The sequence below is a fragment of the Vidua chalybeata genome, chromosome 9, assembly GCF_026979565.1.
Source record: "Vidua chalybeata isolate OUT-0048 chromosome 9, bVidCha1 merged haplotype, whole genome shotgun sequence".
NCBI classification, from domain to species: Eukaryota; Metazoa; Chordata; class Aves; order Passeriformes; family Viduidae; genus Vidua; species Vidua chalybeata.
This window is the reverse complement of record NC_071538.1, coordinates 14,238,820-14,258,164: the sequence shown is the minus strand read 5'-3', so window position 1 is coordinate 14,258,164 and position 19,345 is coordinate 14,238,820. Positions and strand designations below refer to the sequence as shown.

General features: G+C 53.6%; 2 protein-coding genes across 4 annotated transcripts; one reads left to right on the top strand and one right to left on the bottom strand.

The window, feature by feature from the left end:
* Positions 1–4,701: 4,701 nt before the first annotated feature.
* HECTD3 (HECT domain E3 ubiquitin protein ligase 3) lies at positions 4,702–14,467 on the bottom strand. Its single transcript, XM_053950511.1, has 21 exons — positions 14,141–14,467; positions 13,912–14,072; positions 13,433–13,525; positions 13,042–13,177; positions 12,483–12,598; positions 12,101–12,214; positions 11,648–11,730; positions 11,103–11,268; positions 10,550–10,631; positions 9,487–9,669; positions 8,908–8,960; positions 8,526–8,590; positions 7,978–8,081; positions 7,545–7,664; positions 7,119–7,208; positions 6,566–6,772; positions 6,046–6,175; positions 5,592–5,666; positions 5,337–5,418; positions 5,146–5,217; positions 4,702–4,896 (listed from the first exon to the last, which is right to left on the bottom strand). Exons 1-21 carry the CDS (start codon positions 14,465–14,467, stop codon positions 4,812–4,814), a joined length of 2,544 nt encoding a protein of 847 aa, XP_053806486.1. The 3' UTR covers positions 4,702–4,811.
* Positions 13,786–18,283, top strand: UROD (uroporphyrinogen decarboxylase). 3 transcript variants are annotated; one of them, XM_053950514.1, is made up of 10 exons: positions 13,786–13,857; positions 15,644–15,756; positions 15,835–15,914; positions 16,114–16,176; positions 16,275–16,472; positions 16,709–16,870; positions 17,152–17,289; positions 17,432–17,532; positions 17,772–17,838; positions 18,014–18,283. In XM_053950514.1, exons 1-10 carry the CDS (start codon positions 13,814–13,816, stop codon positions 18,176–18,178), a joined length of 1,131 nt encoding a protein of 376 aa, XP_053806489.1. In that variant the 5' UTR covers positions 13,786–13,813; the 3' UTR covers positions 18,179–18,283. The 3 variants fall into 3 exon arrangements, with proteins under 3 accessions (XP_053806489.1, XP_053806490.1, XP_053806491.1); XM_053950515.1 differs by lacking the exon at positions 13,786–13,857 and adding an exon at positions 14,535–14,620; XM_053950516.1 differs by lacking the exon at positions 13,786–13,857 and adding an exon at positions 14,710–14,813.
* The last annotated feature ends 1,062 nt before the right edge of the window (positions 18,284–19,345 follow it).

The following is a 19,345-nucleotide window of genomic DNA, read 5'->3' as shown; positions in this document are numbered from 1 at the left end:
GATGTGAGTGTTACGCCCAGTTCAGTAACTGGCAGGAGCTGACCCGGGTCACAGGCATCCCCTTGCCCTGGCTTAGGACTCTGCTCTCTCCCGGCCTCCAACATCTCTGTCATTGCCTGCTTTCCTACAAGCAGAGAAGGAGTCCTGTGGCATCAGGGCACAGGGCTACATCTCCAGCATGGATAGGGAAGAGAGTTTAGTGGGAGTTCTGGTATGGGAATGCCAGTTTCTGGCTGTTATATCCCTGCCCTGGGCAGGCCTGCAGCAGGTGGAGATGCTCCAAGCACTTGCTGGGGAGGAGGACAGGCTTCCCTGCTCAGAATAGCTTTATCCCAGGCGGCAGAGGCATCCTGGCAGCAGGAGTGAGGCCATTACACCCAGAAACACCCAACCCCCCCCCCCCCCCCACAACACTGTCAGTGTGCCACCTCATGTCATGTCTGCTTGTTGCATACCACAGCAAGGCGGTGGCAGAGAGCAACTCAACTCCACCCCATGCTACCTTAGTTTCTTCAGGTTGGACACAAAGGGCTGAGTTGAAGGACCATGAAACTAGCAGGCTGGCAGAGCTCAAAGGTCCCCCCAGTGCCTGCTTGCTCTCCTGGCAGGTCAGAGTCCAGCTCCATCCCTGCCTGCAAAGGCACAGTGCAGAGAGATCCAACAGCTGATCATCCCTGCAGTGTTATCTATTGAACAGGTGTGCCTGTGCCTCACCACAGCAATGGCCAACTGCCTTCCTCTTAGCTGCAGTAACCACAGCCAGGAAGGTCCTGGACCCTCCTTCTGCAGCCAGTCACCCTGTACCACTGGTTTGCAGAGCTGCTGCAAAGGGTTAAGCCAGTTAATACTCTGAGTCACCTCTGTGACACTACTTTGTGTGCAAGACATGGCAGGGCTGATTTCTGCTTCACCTCCAGCTGACTCTCACAACACCAGTCTTCATTGCTGCTTAGAATCACAGAATCATTTGGGCTGGAAAAGACCTCTAAATTCATAGAGTCCAACTGTTAACCCAGCACTGCCATGTTTATGACTAAACCACGTCCCCAAGTGTCACATCCACTATTTAACCCAACAGAAGGACACAGGAGCCCCAGCCAGACCTGAGAAATCATCAGGAAGGCCAGGAATAGTTAGTTAATTCATTTTATTTTAGATCCTCCATGAGGTAGGGGCAGACAGAACCTGTCAAACTACTTAAGAGTTTGTCATACTCCAGGGTATTAGTAGCATAACAAGAACAGCTAGACTATATGTGCGCTGTTAATCACCTAAAACTATTCTATGACAGTCCAGCAAGCTGAAGGCAGGAGAGAGCAAGTGGTTACATGGAGCCATGATGACATCACTCCCTCCCCATCTCACTCCTACCCACTCTGTAGAGCTGCAGCTGTGGCCCATGGAGATGCTCCACAGCAGCACAGAGACAGCAGCACCTTCCTTAGGATGGCACTGGCTTGAAAATCGATCTCCAGTGACTTGACTGGCTGTTGGATTGAGGACACGAAGCTGCTGGGTCCTGATACTCAGGACTCTCTTGTCCCAGGCCACATGCAGCAGGACTCCAGGGCAGGGGCACTTGATTTGTGCCTTGTCAAACATGATAGGAGACAGTTCCTACCCACAGCTTTAGAGATCAGAGAAGAAACATGACCCAGCATTGACCTAACACCTATTTTGGACCCCTGAGATTGGCCAGAGTTGAGCCAGGCTGACCTTTTCCACAATTCGCTGGGCTGTCACAGCAGATGTTCAGTTTGTGATTGGCTTTAAAACACTGCAGATGAGAGGACCACGCAGAGGACATCCAGGCCAGCTCCCAGCTCCCCCTTCCCAGATTACCTTTGCACAGCAAACTGAACAGCACAATCAGTGGGTTATCTTGGCATTGTTCCACAGCAGCCATGTTTTCCAGACCCTCTGACCACACACCAAACAATCTCACTGCTGCAATGGGCTCCTCCCCCTACTAGAGGGGCCTTCACAGGTCTCTCCAACCCTGTACACCACCACAGTGGCAACTGCTGCAATTCTCCAACATGCATACGGTGATAACACAAAATAGATAGTAAAACAATGGTTTATGTGGTAAAACATGTTTTTCTCAGTATGCTTGTAGGAGTTAAATCCACACCATCCTGGGTGATTCCCTTTCTGCTAGGACCAGGGTCCTGTTACTTCAAGTATCTTTTAAACAGAAATCCTGGTCACCAGCGAGATCCTTTCCCCAGAGTTCCAGCAAGCCCTTGGGCAGCAAGGAATAAGAGGTCTCAGATGCTAGAAGACCTTGCTGGAAGGAAGAGTAGAGAAATGCAGGAAACGTGGGAAAAAAACTAGTTGATAACTACATAGTTCATCAAGTGCTTCAGGTTAGGGAGGGCCTAGATCTAAAGCCAGCATGATGAGACTGGAAGGTTGATCACAGTGTCCAGGGCTGTACAAGAAGTCTTGAACATCTCCAAAGATAGAGGTACCACAATGCTTCTAGGGAAGGATCTCACCACTTCAGACAGGTTCTGCTCTCAGTGTTGCCTTGCACAGCAGCTCTCTCCTCATCATGGAAGGCTGGGGCTGTGTACATGGGTAATGAGAGGGAATAGAGAAGTCTAAACATATCTCAGTGAGAAACCTGAAGTGTTGTGGGTATACCTCTGTAATTACCTGTTACCCTCCTTCAGTTGCTTCCAAGGGCAGGGGAGCCAGAGGTGCTTGCTCCCCCACAACTGATCAGCCCAAGCAGCTCTAGCTGGCTCCTACCTGCCCATTCCAATGGGTGACATCAGCTCACCCTCCACCAAAGACTAGGGCCATCTTATCCATCCCACCCTGAACCACTTACCAACCAACCCCTGCCCAGCGATAAAGAGAGGAATCTATTTTATTGCTGCTTCTAATTCTGCTCAGTAAATAATGTGTCCTCCTGCTGATGTCCGATACAGGCAAGAGGACAAGGTTGGAAAAAGCAGTATCAATTCCATCCCAATGTCAGTCCCTTTTCAGATGACTTATTTTAAATCCCAGCTCGCTGCTGCAGGCTCCTTCCTCAACACTCCTGACTGAGGGCAAGCCAGCAGATCAAAGTCCTTTCACCAGTTTACTCATGCCCATTTAAAACAGACACCCTAGGAAGTGACTCAGCCACCAGCATGGAAAAGTATCGCACTGGTTCTGCTCTTGTTCCCATTCACACTGGTGGTTGAAATCAGCCACAAAGCCACAGAGATCAATTCTGAGACAGTTCTAGGATTTACAGAAGACCTCCTCCTTCACAACACTCCAGCTGTGCATGAAAGGCCCTGCTGCAGGCAAGGGCTGCCATAAACAGCTTCCCTAATTCACCCTGTGCTCTCTCCAATCACCAGGATGCAGGAGATGGCAGCACACGCTCCTTCCTGGTCCTACATCCCTTTTAGCAACAACCCTCCTCAGCAGATCTAGGAATACATGTTTCAAAAGAAACTCATGAAGGGAAGGACTTTGTTTACAATTGGAAGTGATTTCTGGATGACAGAGTCCTTCAACAGAGGATAAAAAGCCATGAAACATTAAGACAGGAGAAATCTTAACTCACAGCATCAGCCCTGCTCCAGTGCGGCCCCAATGACTCTGTGACTCACAGTAGTGGAGGTCCAACAGACCACACAGGCTGAAGATAGAGCTGGAGGAATAAATGTACACTAACATCGAGCAGCTCCCAGTGCTAGGCAATGACCAGCCCTGCCCAGAGCTGGGAAGATCCACAAGTATTTCCAAATAGTTGTGAAGTTGCCCACTCCTCACTCACAGAGCACGTGTCCATCTGCTCAAGGAGCTCCAACTCTTGATATCCAGTTTCCACACTGTCCTAGGGCAAATGCTTTTCCTGTTCACCTGAAACCTCCATGTCCTTTCCCATGGATGAGAGCCTGGCACTGCCATGCCTGCTATTGCTTTAACCTCTGCAGTCTGGAAGATGAACTTGGCCCTGATGGCAGATCTCCATGAGAACTAGAATAGATTAGTTGTAATACTGCCATTCAGGGGTAAACTGAGGCTCAAAGAGCCTGGGAGAACAGCTGCCAGGCCACCAGCATGCTGGATGCAGAACTAAAAGATCAAAAGGGAAGCAGACGGTTCCCACTCACTGTGAGGAAGCCGCTTTCCCAGCAGTCGCTGCTATGCAAGAGGTGCCAGGAACGACAGTAACTCAGATTTTGTGTGATGTAAAAGCATGGGAGTCTCTTTGGAATCACCCAAGTCCTCCTGTGCAGGTCTGTTATGACACCTGGTGGCCAAAGGCACCCCTGCAGCACCTGCCACCAGACTGCCCCATTTTCCTTAATCCTAGATGAATGATCTAATTTCCATTGACCTCATGTGAGAGCAGGAACAAGGCAACAGAGTATGGTCAGCACATGCTGAGCATCTTGGCCACCCCATAGTCTCAGCAGCAGCTCACAGCTCTCTGTCCTGTGCTGTGAGCTGCTGTGCAGCTTTGTCCCCTTACCTCACTTTTGTTTGAGCAAAGTGCAGCTTGGAAGGAGTGAGCATTGTGGAGCTACAAGATGACGTGGAGAAGAAACTCATTACAAAAGCCCACCAGACCTTTCTGATGCATAAGGGCTCAGCCAGGGTTCCATCATGGCAATCACATTTACAATCCAAGATAGCTCCCACCCTGTTGAAAACCCAACCCTTCATGTCAACTGTTGGGAGCCAGGCTTCACACCCATATATTTATTATATATACACATCCCGTGGGGACAAGGGAATGCTTCCCACTGCATGGTTTCCTTGAACAATTGTCCGTGCTGCTTGGTCAGGCTGCAACATCACTCTTCCCATGGACTCATATCTGTGTCAATGGCCACGCAGTTATAGGCAGCATAGCGCAACTTCTCTTCACATACCTTGGCTCTAGGGATGGCAGGAAGGAAAAAAAAAAAAAAGATAAGGAGGAGCTGCTATTGCTGCATTTGCCAGTTGAGAGGACAAGATGTTTTCTGAAATGGAGGATATGTTTCACCAGGGGCTCGCAGAGAAACTCAGCAGCCATGTGAGACAGGCAGGGGATATAAGTGAGGCAAAGTGATGGGCCCCATGGGTCAGCACCAAGGAGAGAGCCCACACACAGTCCTCCAGACACAGGGAAGCACCAAAACTTACGTGGCATAGTTGGGCAAGAAGAGAGTGCTGGAGCAGGTGGATGACTCTGGCAAAGCATCTGTTGTCTCTGAGCTGGGGAGAAGGTGACAAACTGGTTAGAACCAGCAGGCCAGCAAGGCAGGGAGCCCAGACAACCCACCCCTTTGGTGTGGGATCTGTCAGCCTTACAGTCTACAGAAGAATGGACTTACCCCATCTTGTCTGGATAGATGTAGATCCGTGCTGGAAGGCGACTTCTGCCTGTGACAAATCTGAGGAAGCGGCTGCGATCCTCTGTGAAGGAAAAGCAAAGGCATCAGCAAACCCTAGAGGGATGTGAGATGCAGTACAGCTGCTTCTAGGTACCCCCAGCACTAGCAAGCAGTCCCTTCAGCCTAGCTGCTTGCTTTCCTTGAGTGGTCTCCCTCCCCGCTCCCAGCCAGCATGCAGGAGCTGTCATGGCTCACCATTGGTGAAGTTATTGAGTGCTTCCCAGAAGTACTGAACACGGGTATCCTGTGGCTCAAAGTCCTCAAACCGGGCTGTAACAAAGGATACAGAAAAAAGTTTAATAAAGATCTGAGCTCCTCCCTCTTTGGCAGTGGTTGCCTGCAGGGTGTGACCACATAGACCCAAGGAGCAAGAAACATCTATAGTCAGCCCCCTCCCAGGAAGTGCAGCCAGATCCACATCTCAGCTCCACAGGGGCTCAGATACTGGCAGCCTCTACCATGAGGCCCAGGATGGAGTCAAAGGACACTCCTGTCCCCATTAGCACCCAGCTAAAGGTAAGAAAGACACAGGACCATATTCTCACTTTAAGAAAGGCTAATACTGGCCTCCCACACTTCTCCTTGTGCCAGCACAGACAGAAGACAATCTTGCTTTCAGCAGGAGTTTTCAGCAAAGCCCTTCACTTACTGAGCCTCTTCAGGGCATCCACTGTGACTTCAGGGTCTCCACAGACCTTTTTTTCCAGCTCTTGCCATGTAAGGAGGTCAAGAACAGCTTGGGGCACCACCTTCAGCAGCCCAGCCTGCATGGCCATGATCTGAAAAGGAGACAAAGCAGGTAAGCAGCATGTCCTGCCCATTTCCCTGACTCATGGTTGAGCCTAGGAACTCTACTGGATTCAAGCCATGTGACTGCTCAGCACATGCTCCAAGGAACCTGAATGAACAGGACACAATACCAAAGAAATGCATCCCTGTTCATTCAGAAAGCCTGTGTCAGAGCTGGGAATAAAACACCCTATCACCCGTGCTACTAGAAGCCACTTTGCTTCTCAACAGCTCCATAGGCTCCAGGACCCCACTGAAAGGGTTGGATACCATTGCCCTAATGAGCACAGGGACGCTAACCATGGTGCATTTTACCAGAAACAGGCTGGGGGGCAAGTCTCTGGGAGGCAGTGACCAGCCACAGGGTGGGACAGTGTCACCTGCTCCTTGCTCTCCTCCAGCCGAGCCTTTTGCACCAGGCGGATGAACTCCTTGCGGTCCTCGTAGCGCACAGCGGTGTTGCTGCCGTTGGGGATCAGCTCCACCATGCGCTGGTCACTCAGCACTGTTGTGTAGGTCAGCTCATTCCCAAATTTGAACTCAAAGGTGTCTTTATCCATGACTTCCATCACTTCCAGGAGCTTCACCTGTCCAGGCACCAAGTAAGTGCATGTTAGAGAGATGGCCAGAGAGCAGTGATGTGCCCAAGTCCTCATCTTCTTGCTTCCCAGACAAGTGACAGTGACACAACATGGGATATGCTGCCCTACAGCTGTTTAGCAGACATTGGGCCATTGCATGCTTGAAGCAGCAGTCACATGGCTACATCTCTATAAGAGCATTTGGTGCATCCTTATAGCTAAAAGTTGCCCTTTGTTGTGTTTATTTGACATATCACAGAAGGAAGCAAGTACATGAGGACAGGGACACAAATCAGCACCTTGCTGAGTGCCACAAGGAATAGGATAGGCACAGCCTCCCAGTCCCTCTCACCAACACGGAGTCCACAGCAGGGAAGTCTTTGCTCCAGCTGACCTCTTCCCCTGTTAACTGTTTCCATACAAAGCCAGGAAGAGCCAGGACCTGAAGAAGAAAAGAGATTTTATTGAGTCTGTGTCAAAATGAGACCTCCCCAAAGATGAAGATAGGACTCAACAATGCAGACAGAAAGAGGCTTCCCTACTTCCCCCTCTACATGCAGAGCTCATCATAGCTGAGTAGAAACCAAACACTATCTCCCAAGCTCTCAGCATCATTCCCCAAAACTCAGGCTGTGAGTTCTCCAAACTGCTTGGTCCCAAATACTTCTTTTCCCAGTTTGTGACCACAGAGCCTTGCCATGATCCTGTTAAGACAGGCTGCAGGAGAAGGCTATTAAAAAAAAAAAATCTTCTTAGAGGGATGGGGTTGAAAACTTACCAGAAATTCCTTGCCCCTCAGAGCTGCTCCCATGATCTGCCCAATCCACTCGTACTTTGGGAAGTCTTTACAAGAGGGGTTGGGGACATACATGTCCCTGGCTTCTCCAGTGCCATTACCCTGCAGGAGTGAGAGGCAAAACTCCACGTCATAATTTCAGCACAGCATGAAACACCACAAACTACTCCTGCCATGCCTCTGGGCACTTTTCACAGCAGAAGCAGGCTAAACCCCTCATTCCCCTTGGCAATATTCCCAGTGACAGACTGGCACTTGTCAGCATATTCTAAAATGAAATGCCACAAAGCAAACTACCCAACCCCTCACAAAGAAAAGCTTAAAGTAGGTATGTCCCTGGCATGCAAGGGGACAGGGACAGTGCTAGATTGGCAGGCATGGAAGGGTTTGCCCCAAACATCCCAATGCACAGCACCTGGTTGGATGTGCGCACGAAGAAGGGCAGAGGCACAGGGGTGTCTGCTGAGCTGGGGCACAGCTCCTCTGACATGTCTGCTAGGCTGTCCCGAAAACCACCACCTGCAACCCCAAAAGAAGGGCATTCTTAGTGATGTGAACCCCCCATGTGCTGATCCTCAAGAGTTATGGAGCAAAGATGAGGATTTCTGGTCCAACCTGGCCCTCAGTTGAGCAGAAGGCTCCTGTTAGAGCCTTATGGCACTAGAGAAAGTAAGACAAGAGAAATAACATCCCTGCCTGGCCTGTGGAGAACAGCCAGAAGGATCACTGGCTTCATAAAGCTGCTGTTAATGACTAATGGAAGTTTGGTCCAGTTTGGTCCCCCTCCCAGCAAACAGCACTCTTTATCTGGGACACAGCCAGAGGTGGCAGGACAAGGCAACCTGCCTTCCCTCTCTCCTCCATGGGAATTAACACTGGAACCAAACAAAACCACCTACAGCAACAGTAACCTCATCAGTCCCCAGCTGCTCCAGAGGAGCTCTGACCTCCTGCAGCCCCTACCTTGGTCGATGATGCCCTCTGCGATAAATTTGCACTCCCACCACTGGTCATAACGCAACGGCCACCTGTGGAGAACCAGGCATCACCTGAGGTGCTGCTCAAAGCCAAAGAGGTGCTGGGACAGGCACAGCAGGGACATCAAGGGACTAGGGTGGAACGGTCTGAGTTTAGGACAGGACAAGATCTTAATCTCCAGAGACAGCTGCATCCTCAGTACAGAGGTGACACCTTGGGGAACAGGCTCTGATCCCATGGCTGAGCTGGCTCCTGTCCTAGCAAACCCTCTCCAGAGTACAGGAGATGGGCTTCCCAAACACCCTGCTGTAACAGGACACAGCTCCCAGCACCGCATGGTGCCTTCCCTTCCTGAGACACTGCTTACCTGTAATCTAGAGGCTTTTCAAACTTGTCTGAGGGTTTCAGGCCTTCATAGACCTGCAACAAGCAGAGACAATCAAGGTTGGTATCCCCCCTCCAGGGGAACTGGTGCCACATGAAGGCAGGTACATCAAACATATCAAGTAGTCTCACAACAGTTTGGGGTGTTTGTGCACACACAGCGCCCCAGATCTGTTGGAGGTTGGGAGAGAACGCACATAGGAAGATCAGCATTGCTGTAAAACCATGACACAGAACTCCATGCAGCTACTTGACTGCTGTCACACAAGAATTCTTTACTGCCTTTTTAGTTCAACAGGATTGTTACACTCTCCACTAACAACATGCCACAGAGAGCAGTCAGGATAGAGTACAGATTTCAACTCAGAGACCCCAAATTGCTCCTAGATGTTATTCCTTATGGGACCATCAGCACATTGTAATTATAGAGCCTGTGAGTGACGTGAAGACGCCTTGAAGGCTTGGTCTGTCTCCAGCTCCAAGCTCTCTCTTCCACTCATCTTGGTGCAGATCATTTTGATTTGGGGATGCCCCACTCTCCCCAGAGCAGCAGGGACAGTACCTGGGTGAAGACAGCGTTCTTGCAGCTGGGGTCCAAGGCAGGGTTGTCCCGGTGCTCCATGGCCAGGCGTCGGTTAATGTAGAGCCTTGGCATGAAGTTGGGCTTGCTGGTCTCCGAGTCCTTCAGACACTGGGTAATGAGAGCTGTGCGCTTCTTGGACAGCAGCAAGAACTGCTTGATGTGCTGCCAACAGGGATGCACAAAACGTGTCACCTACTTTCTGCTGAAGCCATCACAGCTCCAGGTTTCTCCCTTTCCCAGGGCCTTCCTACACGGACACATTCTCATTGACAGTATTTGCTCCCCCTCTGCCTCTGAAAGATTCTGCATTCTGGCTTAAGGGAGATAAGCTCAGCCCTCAATCCACCAGCTGTCATCTGATGCTAACACTCTAGTGTTGCTTAGAGCCTCCTTCTCCCTCACCCTCACCATAACATTGGTCTTACTATCCCTTTTAGTTGTAATCAAAGCCAGTTCCTCTAAACAAATAAAAATCCTCAAATGCTTTGGGTCCGTGTTGACCTGGCACGGGAATTACAGTGCTTTCTGACACTAGGCCTGGAAACACACAGAATAGGGCTGGTAATGTCCAGCATGTATATTCTTGGAGAGGATATAAGGAAAACAGACAACTGGAGGGATGTACTCAGCACTATGTAAAGGATGAAAAGCAAAAGCTTATTAAAGTCAGGAAGAATGTTACTGGTAAATGCCTTGATGTTTGGACAAGCCAGCTCAAAGCTGCTGGCAGGCAGCACAGGAACAGAGCGTCCTGGCCTGAGATCTTGGAGGGGATGTGGTCCAGCTTGCATGCCCAGTGCTGCTATGATCCAAGTCCCTTTGAGGGTGAAATGTTCTGGTTAGCCCACATGCTTCTACATCAGCAGTTTAGCAGGAAAATAAACAATATCACCTTTCCCAGTGTTAGTGACTTGAGCTCAGGAAGGTATTTCCCTCCAGCTGCTTTAAAGGCAACAAGCCCTGGCTGCCTCCCTTGCCACAGCACGAGCACCATCACCCTGCCAGACTGAGGCCCCAACAAGAACCAGAGCAAACTGCTCACCTTGAGTTTGCTGAATGTGCCAACAGTGTGGTCCCAGGCTGGCACCAAGTGATGCAGGACACTGTCCAGGAGCTTGATGAACCTAAATCCCAAAGAAGAAGGTATTGCAACAAGGAGTGATAGGGAACTGCACAAGTCTATTCCAGACCATACACCCCTGAACACAAGCAGAAAAATAACTGACCCAAACCAAACCCAGAATAGTATTTTACATCATGGAGCCTTTGGTAATAAATTCCCACTCCCTGGGCACTGCAGAGATTTTGCATCCCTTACAAGTGACTCTGCATATACCTGCCCCCGACACTGCATAGATATGTTGTGCTTGTGACATACAAGACACTAAACTTGAGCTACAGAACTCCTCAGAAAGCATAAGGGAGCCACCCCAGAGAGCCCACTTTGTTCCCAAATGACTGCTATTTTCTCCAGTGTCCAGGACATCTGTCTCAAAAGGAGTGTCATAGTTTTACAGCTTCCAGCCATGTACATGTTGGAGATGGCATCAATCCCTGCAGGCAATGGCACCTGTCTGCTCCCCTCCACAAAGTACCTTTGAATGAGCACGGCCCGTCGGTACAGCAGGTCAGGGTCAGTCCCTTCTAGGCGAGGGTAACGCACCAAACTGGGCAACTGGAACATGTCAGCACTGAGCCCCAAGTCCCTCTGTCGGGAGGATTTGATTTTGATGCCTCGGATACGAACATCAATCCCATCATCTGCCAAGGAAGACCATGGATGATATGCCAAGATCACAAGAAAGCAAGCCTTAAATAAAGTGTAGGTCTATAAGCAAAAACAGTAGGAAAGTACCAGCTCCACCAGCTCTGGTGCTGGGCACTGAGAGCTTCAAATACCTCTGTGAAGAAGAAGCAGGGCATTTACAGGAGAAAAATAATTAAATAATTGAAGGCAGAGAAAGATAGGATGAAAGCTGAGAACTTGCAAAACTTCAGATCTCCCAGGAGTTTCCCATGGCTCTTTTGAATCCCATCTAAAACAGCCCACAGGGAGAAGAAGTACAAGTCACAGAACAAACTCTTAATGGACAGTATTTTACAGGTGCATTATAGATGTGGCCACAACAGCCAGCCCTACCTCTGCACTCCACAATCCGGATCTCGATGACAGGTAGGTGTGTTGTCATGTCCTCAAGGATGCACACGTCCCCAATATAACTCCTGCAAACACAGAACAGATGAGGATTAAAGGACTGTTCCCTCGCCCATCCTGCCAAAATCTACTTGGACACTTGTAAGGGAAGACAGTTTGCATCTTTTGAAATGGGAGCCTATGGCAAGAACTCAGTTCTTGCTTACAAATCCAGCTGAATGCCTGAACCTGCTGGTGACTCAGGTCCAGCTACCATGATTCTGATGTGTCCCACAACTGGATGAGGAGAGCCCTGCTGACTGTACCATGCTATTGTAGGCAGAGTGAACCCACATCCCAGAGAGCCTGGCTTGTACTGCATGACTTCTTAAGGCCAGTGTTCAGCAGCTTGGGCCCCTGCAAGAGCCATGACACCCTGTGCACCTCCACACAACTCACTCATCAATGCCGACGTCGTTCAGTTTCTTCAGGTTGTCCCCCTCGCCCCCATACACAGCGACCCGCTTGGGCATGAAGTTCTCATCAGTGGTATCCACTGTCAGCAGCAACTTCCTGCAAAGGGAAGCAGGACATTAAGGAGAGGGCAATTGCATCTGAACACCTATCACTATTCCTTCTCATCACTTGGTCATGTTCTTACCAAGCTGGGATTCCCAGGTACCTGTGACAATGCTAAAACCACTTCAAGCTCAGAGCCAGCGAAAGGGCTGAGGGGCAAGGAGCGCAGGGCGAATTTGGGCCATAACATTCAGGCAGAGAGGGAGTGGCAAAGCTTGCCTCAGTCACTAGCCAGCATGCAGGGCAGACAGAGATTACTCACTTGACAATGGTGCCTTTCTTCATGTTGAGCCGCACCCAGTGCTGGCCCTGGGACCCATCACTCTCCCAGTATGTGTCAGCATGGCTATCGGTCAGGCATGACACATTGAAGTCCTCCTGGAAGAGGGCAAATGAATGGAACGAAGATCAGATGAGTGTAGGATCAACTTCTCTTTAGTGGTTACTTTCATCATGAACCTTAGTGTCAGAGGGTATCACATTGGCATGTTCCCTTTGCTGGGCTGTGGGTAGACACCAGGAGTGCAGAGCCCACAGGACACTGGGGGTGACCCTCCGAGGTGCTCTGGGGTCACACATACAGCACAGAGTAGCAAACCCCCTGCTAACATCAGCTTTGCAGCTAATATTAGCACTGGCTTCTCAAACCACTGTCCCTCCAGGGGCCACATTATACAACATGCTGCATGATACTCCCCAGGTTTTTCTCCCACATCCTCAAACAGAGTGCAGTCCAGGCCAGAGCAGCACAGCAAGCACTACCCATGCTCCCCAGCCCCATGGCACAGTGGGGCTGATGTAGCCTTGTCCCTTTAACCCACCGTGTAGGACGAGACATCGATGCTGTCCACGTACTGCTTAACACTGCCCAAGTTCTCATCCTCCTTCCCAATGTGGTCATACAGGAAATGCACCAGGTCCTCATCACATTCATAAGTCCATGTTGGGGGCACAAACCTAGCAGGGAAAGTGATTACTGGGTCTGGAGAGCCAGAGGCAGCCAGGCTAATGGGTCAAAAAAGGAAGGTCCACATCCTGCTTGCCTTGCTCAGTTTCCTGCTTTTTGCAGGTATATCTAGGACAAGACTGTGCTGTGCAGAGCTGCCCATCTTCCCCCCTCTCCCCCAGGTCAGCAGGAGACGGCTGTCTGGGCAGTCACAAGAGACAGGGGCTTGTCCCCCATCATAGCAGAAGCCAGGAAACAGTTCATACCTAAGCTTCTCTACTGCAGCCTCATCCTGCTCCATGGGCCTGGGCTTTGCTCCGAGGCGCAGGGAGTATGTCAGATCCACCACCTGCTCCCATCTGAAACACAGAGAAGTGGAGTGAGAACATCCCAGGAGGAACAAGAAGTTGGTGATCGAGGAGTAGTTATAAGGGGAAGATTTGGGTTTAAAGCCCCACCGTACTCCATCCTTCATCGCCTCCAGCATCATGTTGCCCTTTCCTTTCCAACCATGTCTACTCCTTCCACACTCCACTGGGCATGTGACAAGCACAGTGCCCGAGTCAAACCAAATTCACTCCACATCCGGCACCCCTCTTGCCTCACTTCCATGAAACCTGTCCAAGCAGCCGGGGGTTCCCTAGCCTATGGCAGGAGGGGCCGTGGGGAAGCATCCCGACCCCGCACAGAGGTGAGCACCTCCGCGCTCCCGGGGACCCAGCGGGACACCGCGGCGGCCCCGCACCTGATGACGGGTTTGTAATCCACCCCGAACAGCTGCTGCTGCCGCTGGATCCGCTCCGTGGACTCCACGGGCACCAGCCGGTCCCCGCCGTCGGCATGCTTGCACACCAGCACCCATCCCTCCTCGAGATCGCAGCCGCTCCGGTACTCCTCCAGCTGCTCCTGTGGGGACAGCCGGCGGTCAGGCGAGGCCGGGCCGGGCCCTTCGCGGGCCGCCGCACCCGCGTTACCTTGCTGAGCTTGACCCAGAGGCCGGCGCTGTTGCAGTACTCCTCGCCGGTGGCGCGCAGGCAGCCGCCCTTCCGCACCTCGATCGTGGCCCGCGCCGCCCGCTTGCCGCCCCGCGCCGGCCCCGGGCTGTCCCACACGCTGAGCAGGCTGCGGGCGGCGGCGGCCGCGGCGGCCGAGGGGTCCTTGCAGATCTTGTACTGCACCTCCCGCGGCACGTAGCAGAGCGCGGCGGGCAGCGCCCGGGCGCGGCGGAAGCACTCGCTGCACTGCAGCAGGAACCGCAGCCGGCCCAGCACCTGGTGCGGCGCTTCCCCGCCCGCCTTCATCGCGCTCCGGCCACCGGCTCCGCGCCGCTCCGGTTTACGGCGAACCCCGCCCGCCGACAGGCAAGATGGCGGCGCCCGGCGAGGCGGGCGCAGAGCAAGATGGCGGCGCCCGTGACACGTACAGAGGAGCAAGGAGCGGGGCAAGATGGCAGCGTACGGAGGGGCAGGAAGCCGGGCGGGGGGCGGGGCAAGATGGCGGCGGGAAGAGAGGCGGGACTACGTCGAGATGGCGGCGCCGACGGGGCGGGGTGGGGGTGGGACGGGGCGGACCGCACCGCACCGCGTCGGGAGGCAACGGAGGGGCCGGGAGGCGGCTCAGGAGCATGGAGGGTGGCGAGCGGCTCCTGTGAGTAACCGAGGACCGGGCAGGCCTGCGTTCCTTCCTAGTGTGGTAACGGGGTCATGTTTCGGCGCCTGCACGGGGGATACTGGTGTGCCTCTGGGAACGGCGGTCTGGCACTGTGGGAGCAATGGGGATAGTGCATTCGCGCTGAGGTCCTGTACTGGGGACACTGGTGTGGCTCTGGGGACACCGGTGTGGTTCTGGGGACACCGCTGAGGCACTGGAGTGGCTCTGGGATTATGGTGCTGGCACAAGAGTCCAGTACTGGGTCCCTGGCGGAGCTCTGGGCGGGGAGGGAGGGGGTGATCCTGCACTGTGAGGGATCAGCAGGGCCGCTGGTGTGCTAGTTGAGTCCCTGGTCCCAAATGGAGGTTTTCGGGACTTTGTTTCCATGGGCCCCGCGGTTTCCGGGGTCCCCCTCGCCGGTGCAGGCCGGACTCCAGCAGCCTCACAGCGGAGAGGTTGGGACGGGGAGGCTGGGGACGCGTGGCCTGGCACAGACCGGGGGGAATGCAGGACTGCCCGCCCCGCGTCCCGCTCGTCCCAAATCTCTCCGGCCGGGAGCGACTGGTGGCCCCGATAACTTAATCTCGCGGGCCCTGGGCAGCGCACCGCCTCTCTCCCGCGGGGCCCACGGTCCTCTGCAGGAAGAAGTCCTGGGCTGTGGTGGGGAGAGTTTATCACATGTGTCACAGCTGGGCGCAAGCCTCTTCTGCGGTCAGGGAGTGGGGACGAGCCGCTTACTCTGCCACCCTCTGCCCCAGTCGTGGGGGACTGGCAGGGCACCCAGCCCCCTCGTGGGTGACACCCTGTACCTGCTCTTTGCTCTGCAGCCCCAAAGGCTTCCCTAGGCTGAAGAATGACACGTTCCTGCGCGCGGCGCGCGGGGAGGAGACGGAGCACACCCCGGTGTGGTGCATGCGGCAGGCAGGGAGGTACCTGCCAGGTGAGTGGTGGAGGTGAGCAGGGGGTAGCCAGGGGACCTCAGCAAGCACCCGGTAACATTTGTGGTGGTCCCTTGTAGAGTTTCGGGAGACACGTGCGTCACAGGATTTCTTTGCCACTTGCCGGAGCCCCAAATTGTGCTGTGAGCTGACTCTGCAGGTGAGCATCACTCAGGGGTCTGTGTGTCCCCCTCTGTCTGCCCAGATGGGGATGGGAAGAAACCTTGATTCTGGCCATCCTGGATGGCCTCAGTAAATTGTGCAGCCCTTGGGGACTCCACTGCCTCATGTGCTTGACCAGATCCTCCATGGGAAGGCAGTCGCAACCCCTGACTAACGTTGCCTTTTCCTCTGTGCAGCCACTAAGACGATTCCCCCTGGATGCTGCCATCATCTTCTCTGACATCTTGGTGGTGCCCCAGGTAAGAGCCATGGCCAATGCCACAGGGAACAGCAGCTGGTAACAGGGCAGAATTCAGGGCTGCTCCATTCCTGTTTCTCCATTCTCCCTTGTCCCCAGGCGCTGGGCATGGAGGTTGTCATGGTCCCTGGCAAAGGACCCACGTTCACAGAACCCCTGAAGGAGGTGGAGGATCTGCTGAAACTTCGACAGAAGGTGGATGTCACCGCAGAGTTAGGTTATGTCTTCCAGGCCATCACACTGACACGACACAGCCTGGAGGGCAAGGTGCCCCTCATCGGCTTCTCGGGGGCACCAGTAAGTAGTGTGGCTCTTCTGTGTGGGTTTCCCTGATGGGCTCCTCTGCTCTCTTGGGGTGAGACCAGCTATGGCACCCCAGGCTGTGGGTGCTACATGGGTACGTAATGGGGGCATTCAGTGCAGGAGCAGCTGTGCCCCAGGCTCTGGAGTGCTCACAGGTCCTACCTTCAGCACTGCGAGTGGGACTTTGTGTCTTCTTTCATCTCCATCACTCTCTTCACTCCTCCCCACAGTGGACGCTCATGTCCTACATGATTGAAGGTGGTGGCTCCACTACAATGGCCAAGGCCAAGAGCTGGCTCTACCGTCACCCCGAGGCAAGCCACCGTCTGCTACGCTTGCTGGCTGACGTTATCATTGACTACCTGGTGGGGCAGGTGGCTGCTGGAGCACAGGTGTGTCCTGGGGCATATGGGAACAGGGCCAAGAAGGAAGGCAGGAACTGGGGACAGGGAGCAGAGAGGATCCAGTATCTGGAAGGAGGAGGAGAAACTGAGTTGCTGCTCGCTCAATCCCATGGGAAAGTGGTTGAGTCACCATCCCTGGAAGTATTTGATAGACAAGTAGATTTGGCACCCTGGGACATGCTTTACTGGTGGATTTGGCAGTGCTGGGTTGTTAGACTCAATAATCTTAAAGGTCTTTTCCAGCCTAAAGGATTCTGTGTCCCTGGCAGGCACTCCAGCTGTTTGAGTCCCATGCAGGGCATCTGGGCCCAGAGCTGTTTCAGGACTTTGCCCTGCCTTACATCCGGGACATTGCCCAGGCTGTCAAGAGCAAGCTGAAGGAGGAGGCACTGCCCCTGGTGCCCATGGTGAGTCAGGGCTGACTGGATTGACCCTGACATGTGGGCGCTGCTGGAGAGGGGTGCATCCCCTGGTAGCTGCTTCCCTCAGTCCAGCCTGTGGAGAGAGATCTGAGCCACAGCAGTTGCTGCCCATCTCCTCCCTCCCCAGATCATCTTTGCCAAGGATGCACACTACGCCCTGCGCGACCTGGCCCACGCTGGTTATGAGGTCGTTGGTCTCGACTGGACCATCCGGCCCCAAGAAGCTCGGTAAGGCTCAGGTGTCTGGGCAGGATCCCAGACCAGGTACTCTGACCTCCTCCTCTGCCCTGAGGCATCCCAGGCCTGGACATTGCTGCTCCAAAGTTGGGGATAGTTGGTCCACCATGCCACAGCTTCTAAAGGCTGCGCTGAGGGCTCCTGGGGGGCCTGTGGTGGGGGCTGCAGGCACCTGGCTGCCCTCAGTCTCTGTACCACACGCAGCAACTCATGCTTCCTTCCTGCTGCAGTGCACAGATAGGAAAAGATGTTACCCTGCAAGGGAACCTGGATCCGTGTGCTCTCTATGCACCCAAGGTGAGCCATGGCTAGTGCCAGCAACTAGGGCTAATTCCAGCCTATGTTAAAGGCCTTCTACCTGCAGCACTGGCTCATGTCCCAGCATCCCCTCAGGCTAGCTGAGGGGGACTGGTGGGGGTGAAATACCCTGAGCTGGACTGGTCTGACACATGGTTTCCTACCATACCTACAGGAGAAGATTGGCGAGCTGGTGAAGAAGATGCTGGAGAGTTTTGGGACCCAACGCTACATTGCCAACCTGGGCCATGGCCTCTACCCTGACATGAACCCTGAACATGTGGGTGCCTTTGTGGAAGCTGTGCATACTCATTCTCGTCATATCAACAAGCACAGCTGAGCCTGGAGCCTTGGAGACAGGACTCTGGTTTGGGCACAGTCACCCGTGTTGTCACAGGTCTCACTCTAGGCTGGGCTGCAGCATTAAACCAGGACTTTCTCTGCAGCAGCCGTGTGGCTCTGGCTGGGGGGATGGGCAACTGTATGCCCCAAAGGTGATGGGAAGTCATGGCAGGCTGCTAGAGGAGCATGTGTGGTGAGGGGGAGCCCCTGGGCCCCATCCTGCAGGTCAAAATGGGGAAACAGGGATGGCAGCAAATTGTGGAGGATGCCTCTCCCTGCCAGGCTGCAGTGCCCACACTTGCAACAGAGGATGTGAGCCCAGGACACAACAGCTATCTCCCTGAGGATGGATGTGCTCAGCCCTGCTAGGGAAGGTGGGCTGCCTGAGGCTGGCAGGGCCACAGCCTGGGGGCTTGGGGCTCACAGCCCACCACTGGCAGAGACTCAGCATCAGCTGTCCCACAGTCCTGCTCAGGTTGAAATGGGCAGTGTGTCCTCAACCCAGGCTAGTCTCAAAGGGCTAGGAAAGCCAGCAGTACTCACCTAGGAGACAGCTGACAAAATGGCAGGAGAACCTCTGACACAGCACCATCAGCACCCTGCCACACTGGCTGGGATGGCAACAAAGGCACCACGGCCCTCCTCCTCCAGTTCCCAAAGCCTCTTTAGGACCATCCCCCTAGTCCTAGTGTGTTCCCCCATGCGCACCTCCCCATCTCCTCTGATCCTCAGGGCCAAGCTTGCCTGGGGCTCAGCAAACCCTGCAAAAAGCAGCCCAGGAACCCTGAGTTACAACTCCTTGCCACCCCATTGCACGCTGCAGCACACTCACTGGTTCAGGTTGGTGGCAGGATGGATCAAGACACGGAGAAATGCTGGTCTAGCTGGCGTGGATAGGGCTGTGTCTCCAGCATGGGCAAGGACCTGCTAACATTGTACATGGCAGGGAGCTGCACCCAGAAGCAAGTGTGGTGCCTTGTCCCTGCTCTGTCTCCCTCTTTGGGGCACAGGAGCTGGCTACCACAGGGGGCTGAGACACTGCTCTGCACAAGTGTGGTGACACCCCCTGACTTCAGAGAAAGGCAGGAGAGACACAGGCAGTAACGTTCATCCCTTTTATTATTAAACATCAGATGAAGAGGTCGCACACACACATACACACACG

Bases quoted from the DNA above. Each gene is read 5' to 3' on its own strand.
- UROD (XM_053950514.1), top strand. From the start codon at position 13,814: ATGGCAGGAGGGGCCGTGGGGAAGCATCCCGACCCCGCACAGAG. The intron at 16,177-16,274 runs GTAAGAGCCATG...CCTTGTCCCCAG, and splicing joins ACATCTTGGTGGTGCCCCAG to GCGCTGGGCATGGAGGTTGT. The intron at 16,473-16,708 runs GTAAGTAGTGTG...TCCTCCCCACAG, and splicing joins TCGGCTTCTCGGGGGCACCA to TGGACGCTCATGTCCTACAT.
- HECTD3 (XM_053950511.1), bottom strand. From the start codon at position 14,467: ATGAAGGCGGGCGGGGAAGCGCCGCACCAGGTGCTGGGCCGGCTGCGG. The intron at 12,599-13,041 runs GTGGGTTAAAGG...GCCCTCTTCCAG, and splicing joins TCGATGTCTCGTCCTACACG to GAGGACTTCAATGTGTCATG. The intron at 8,961-9,486 runs GTACTGTCCCTG...TGCTTGTTGCAG, and splicing joins AGAACGCTGTCTTCACCCAG to GTCTATGAAGGCCTGAAACC.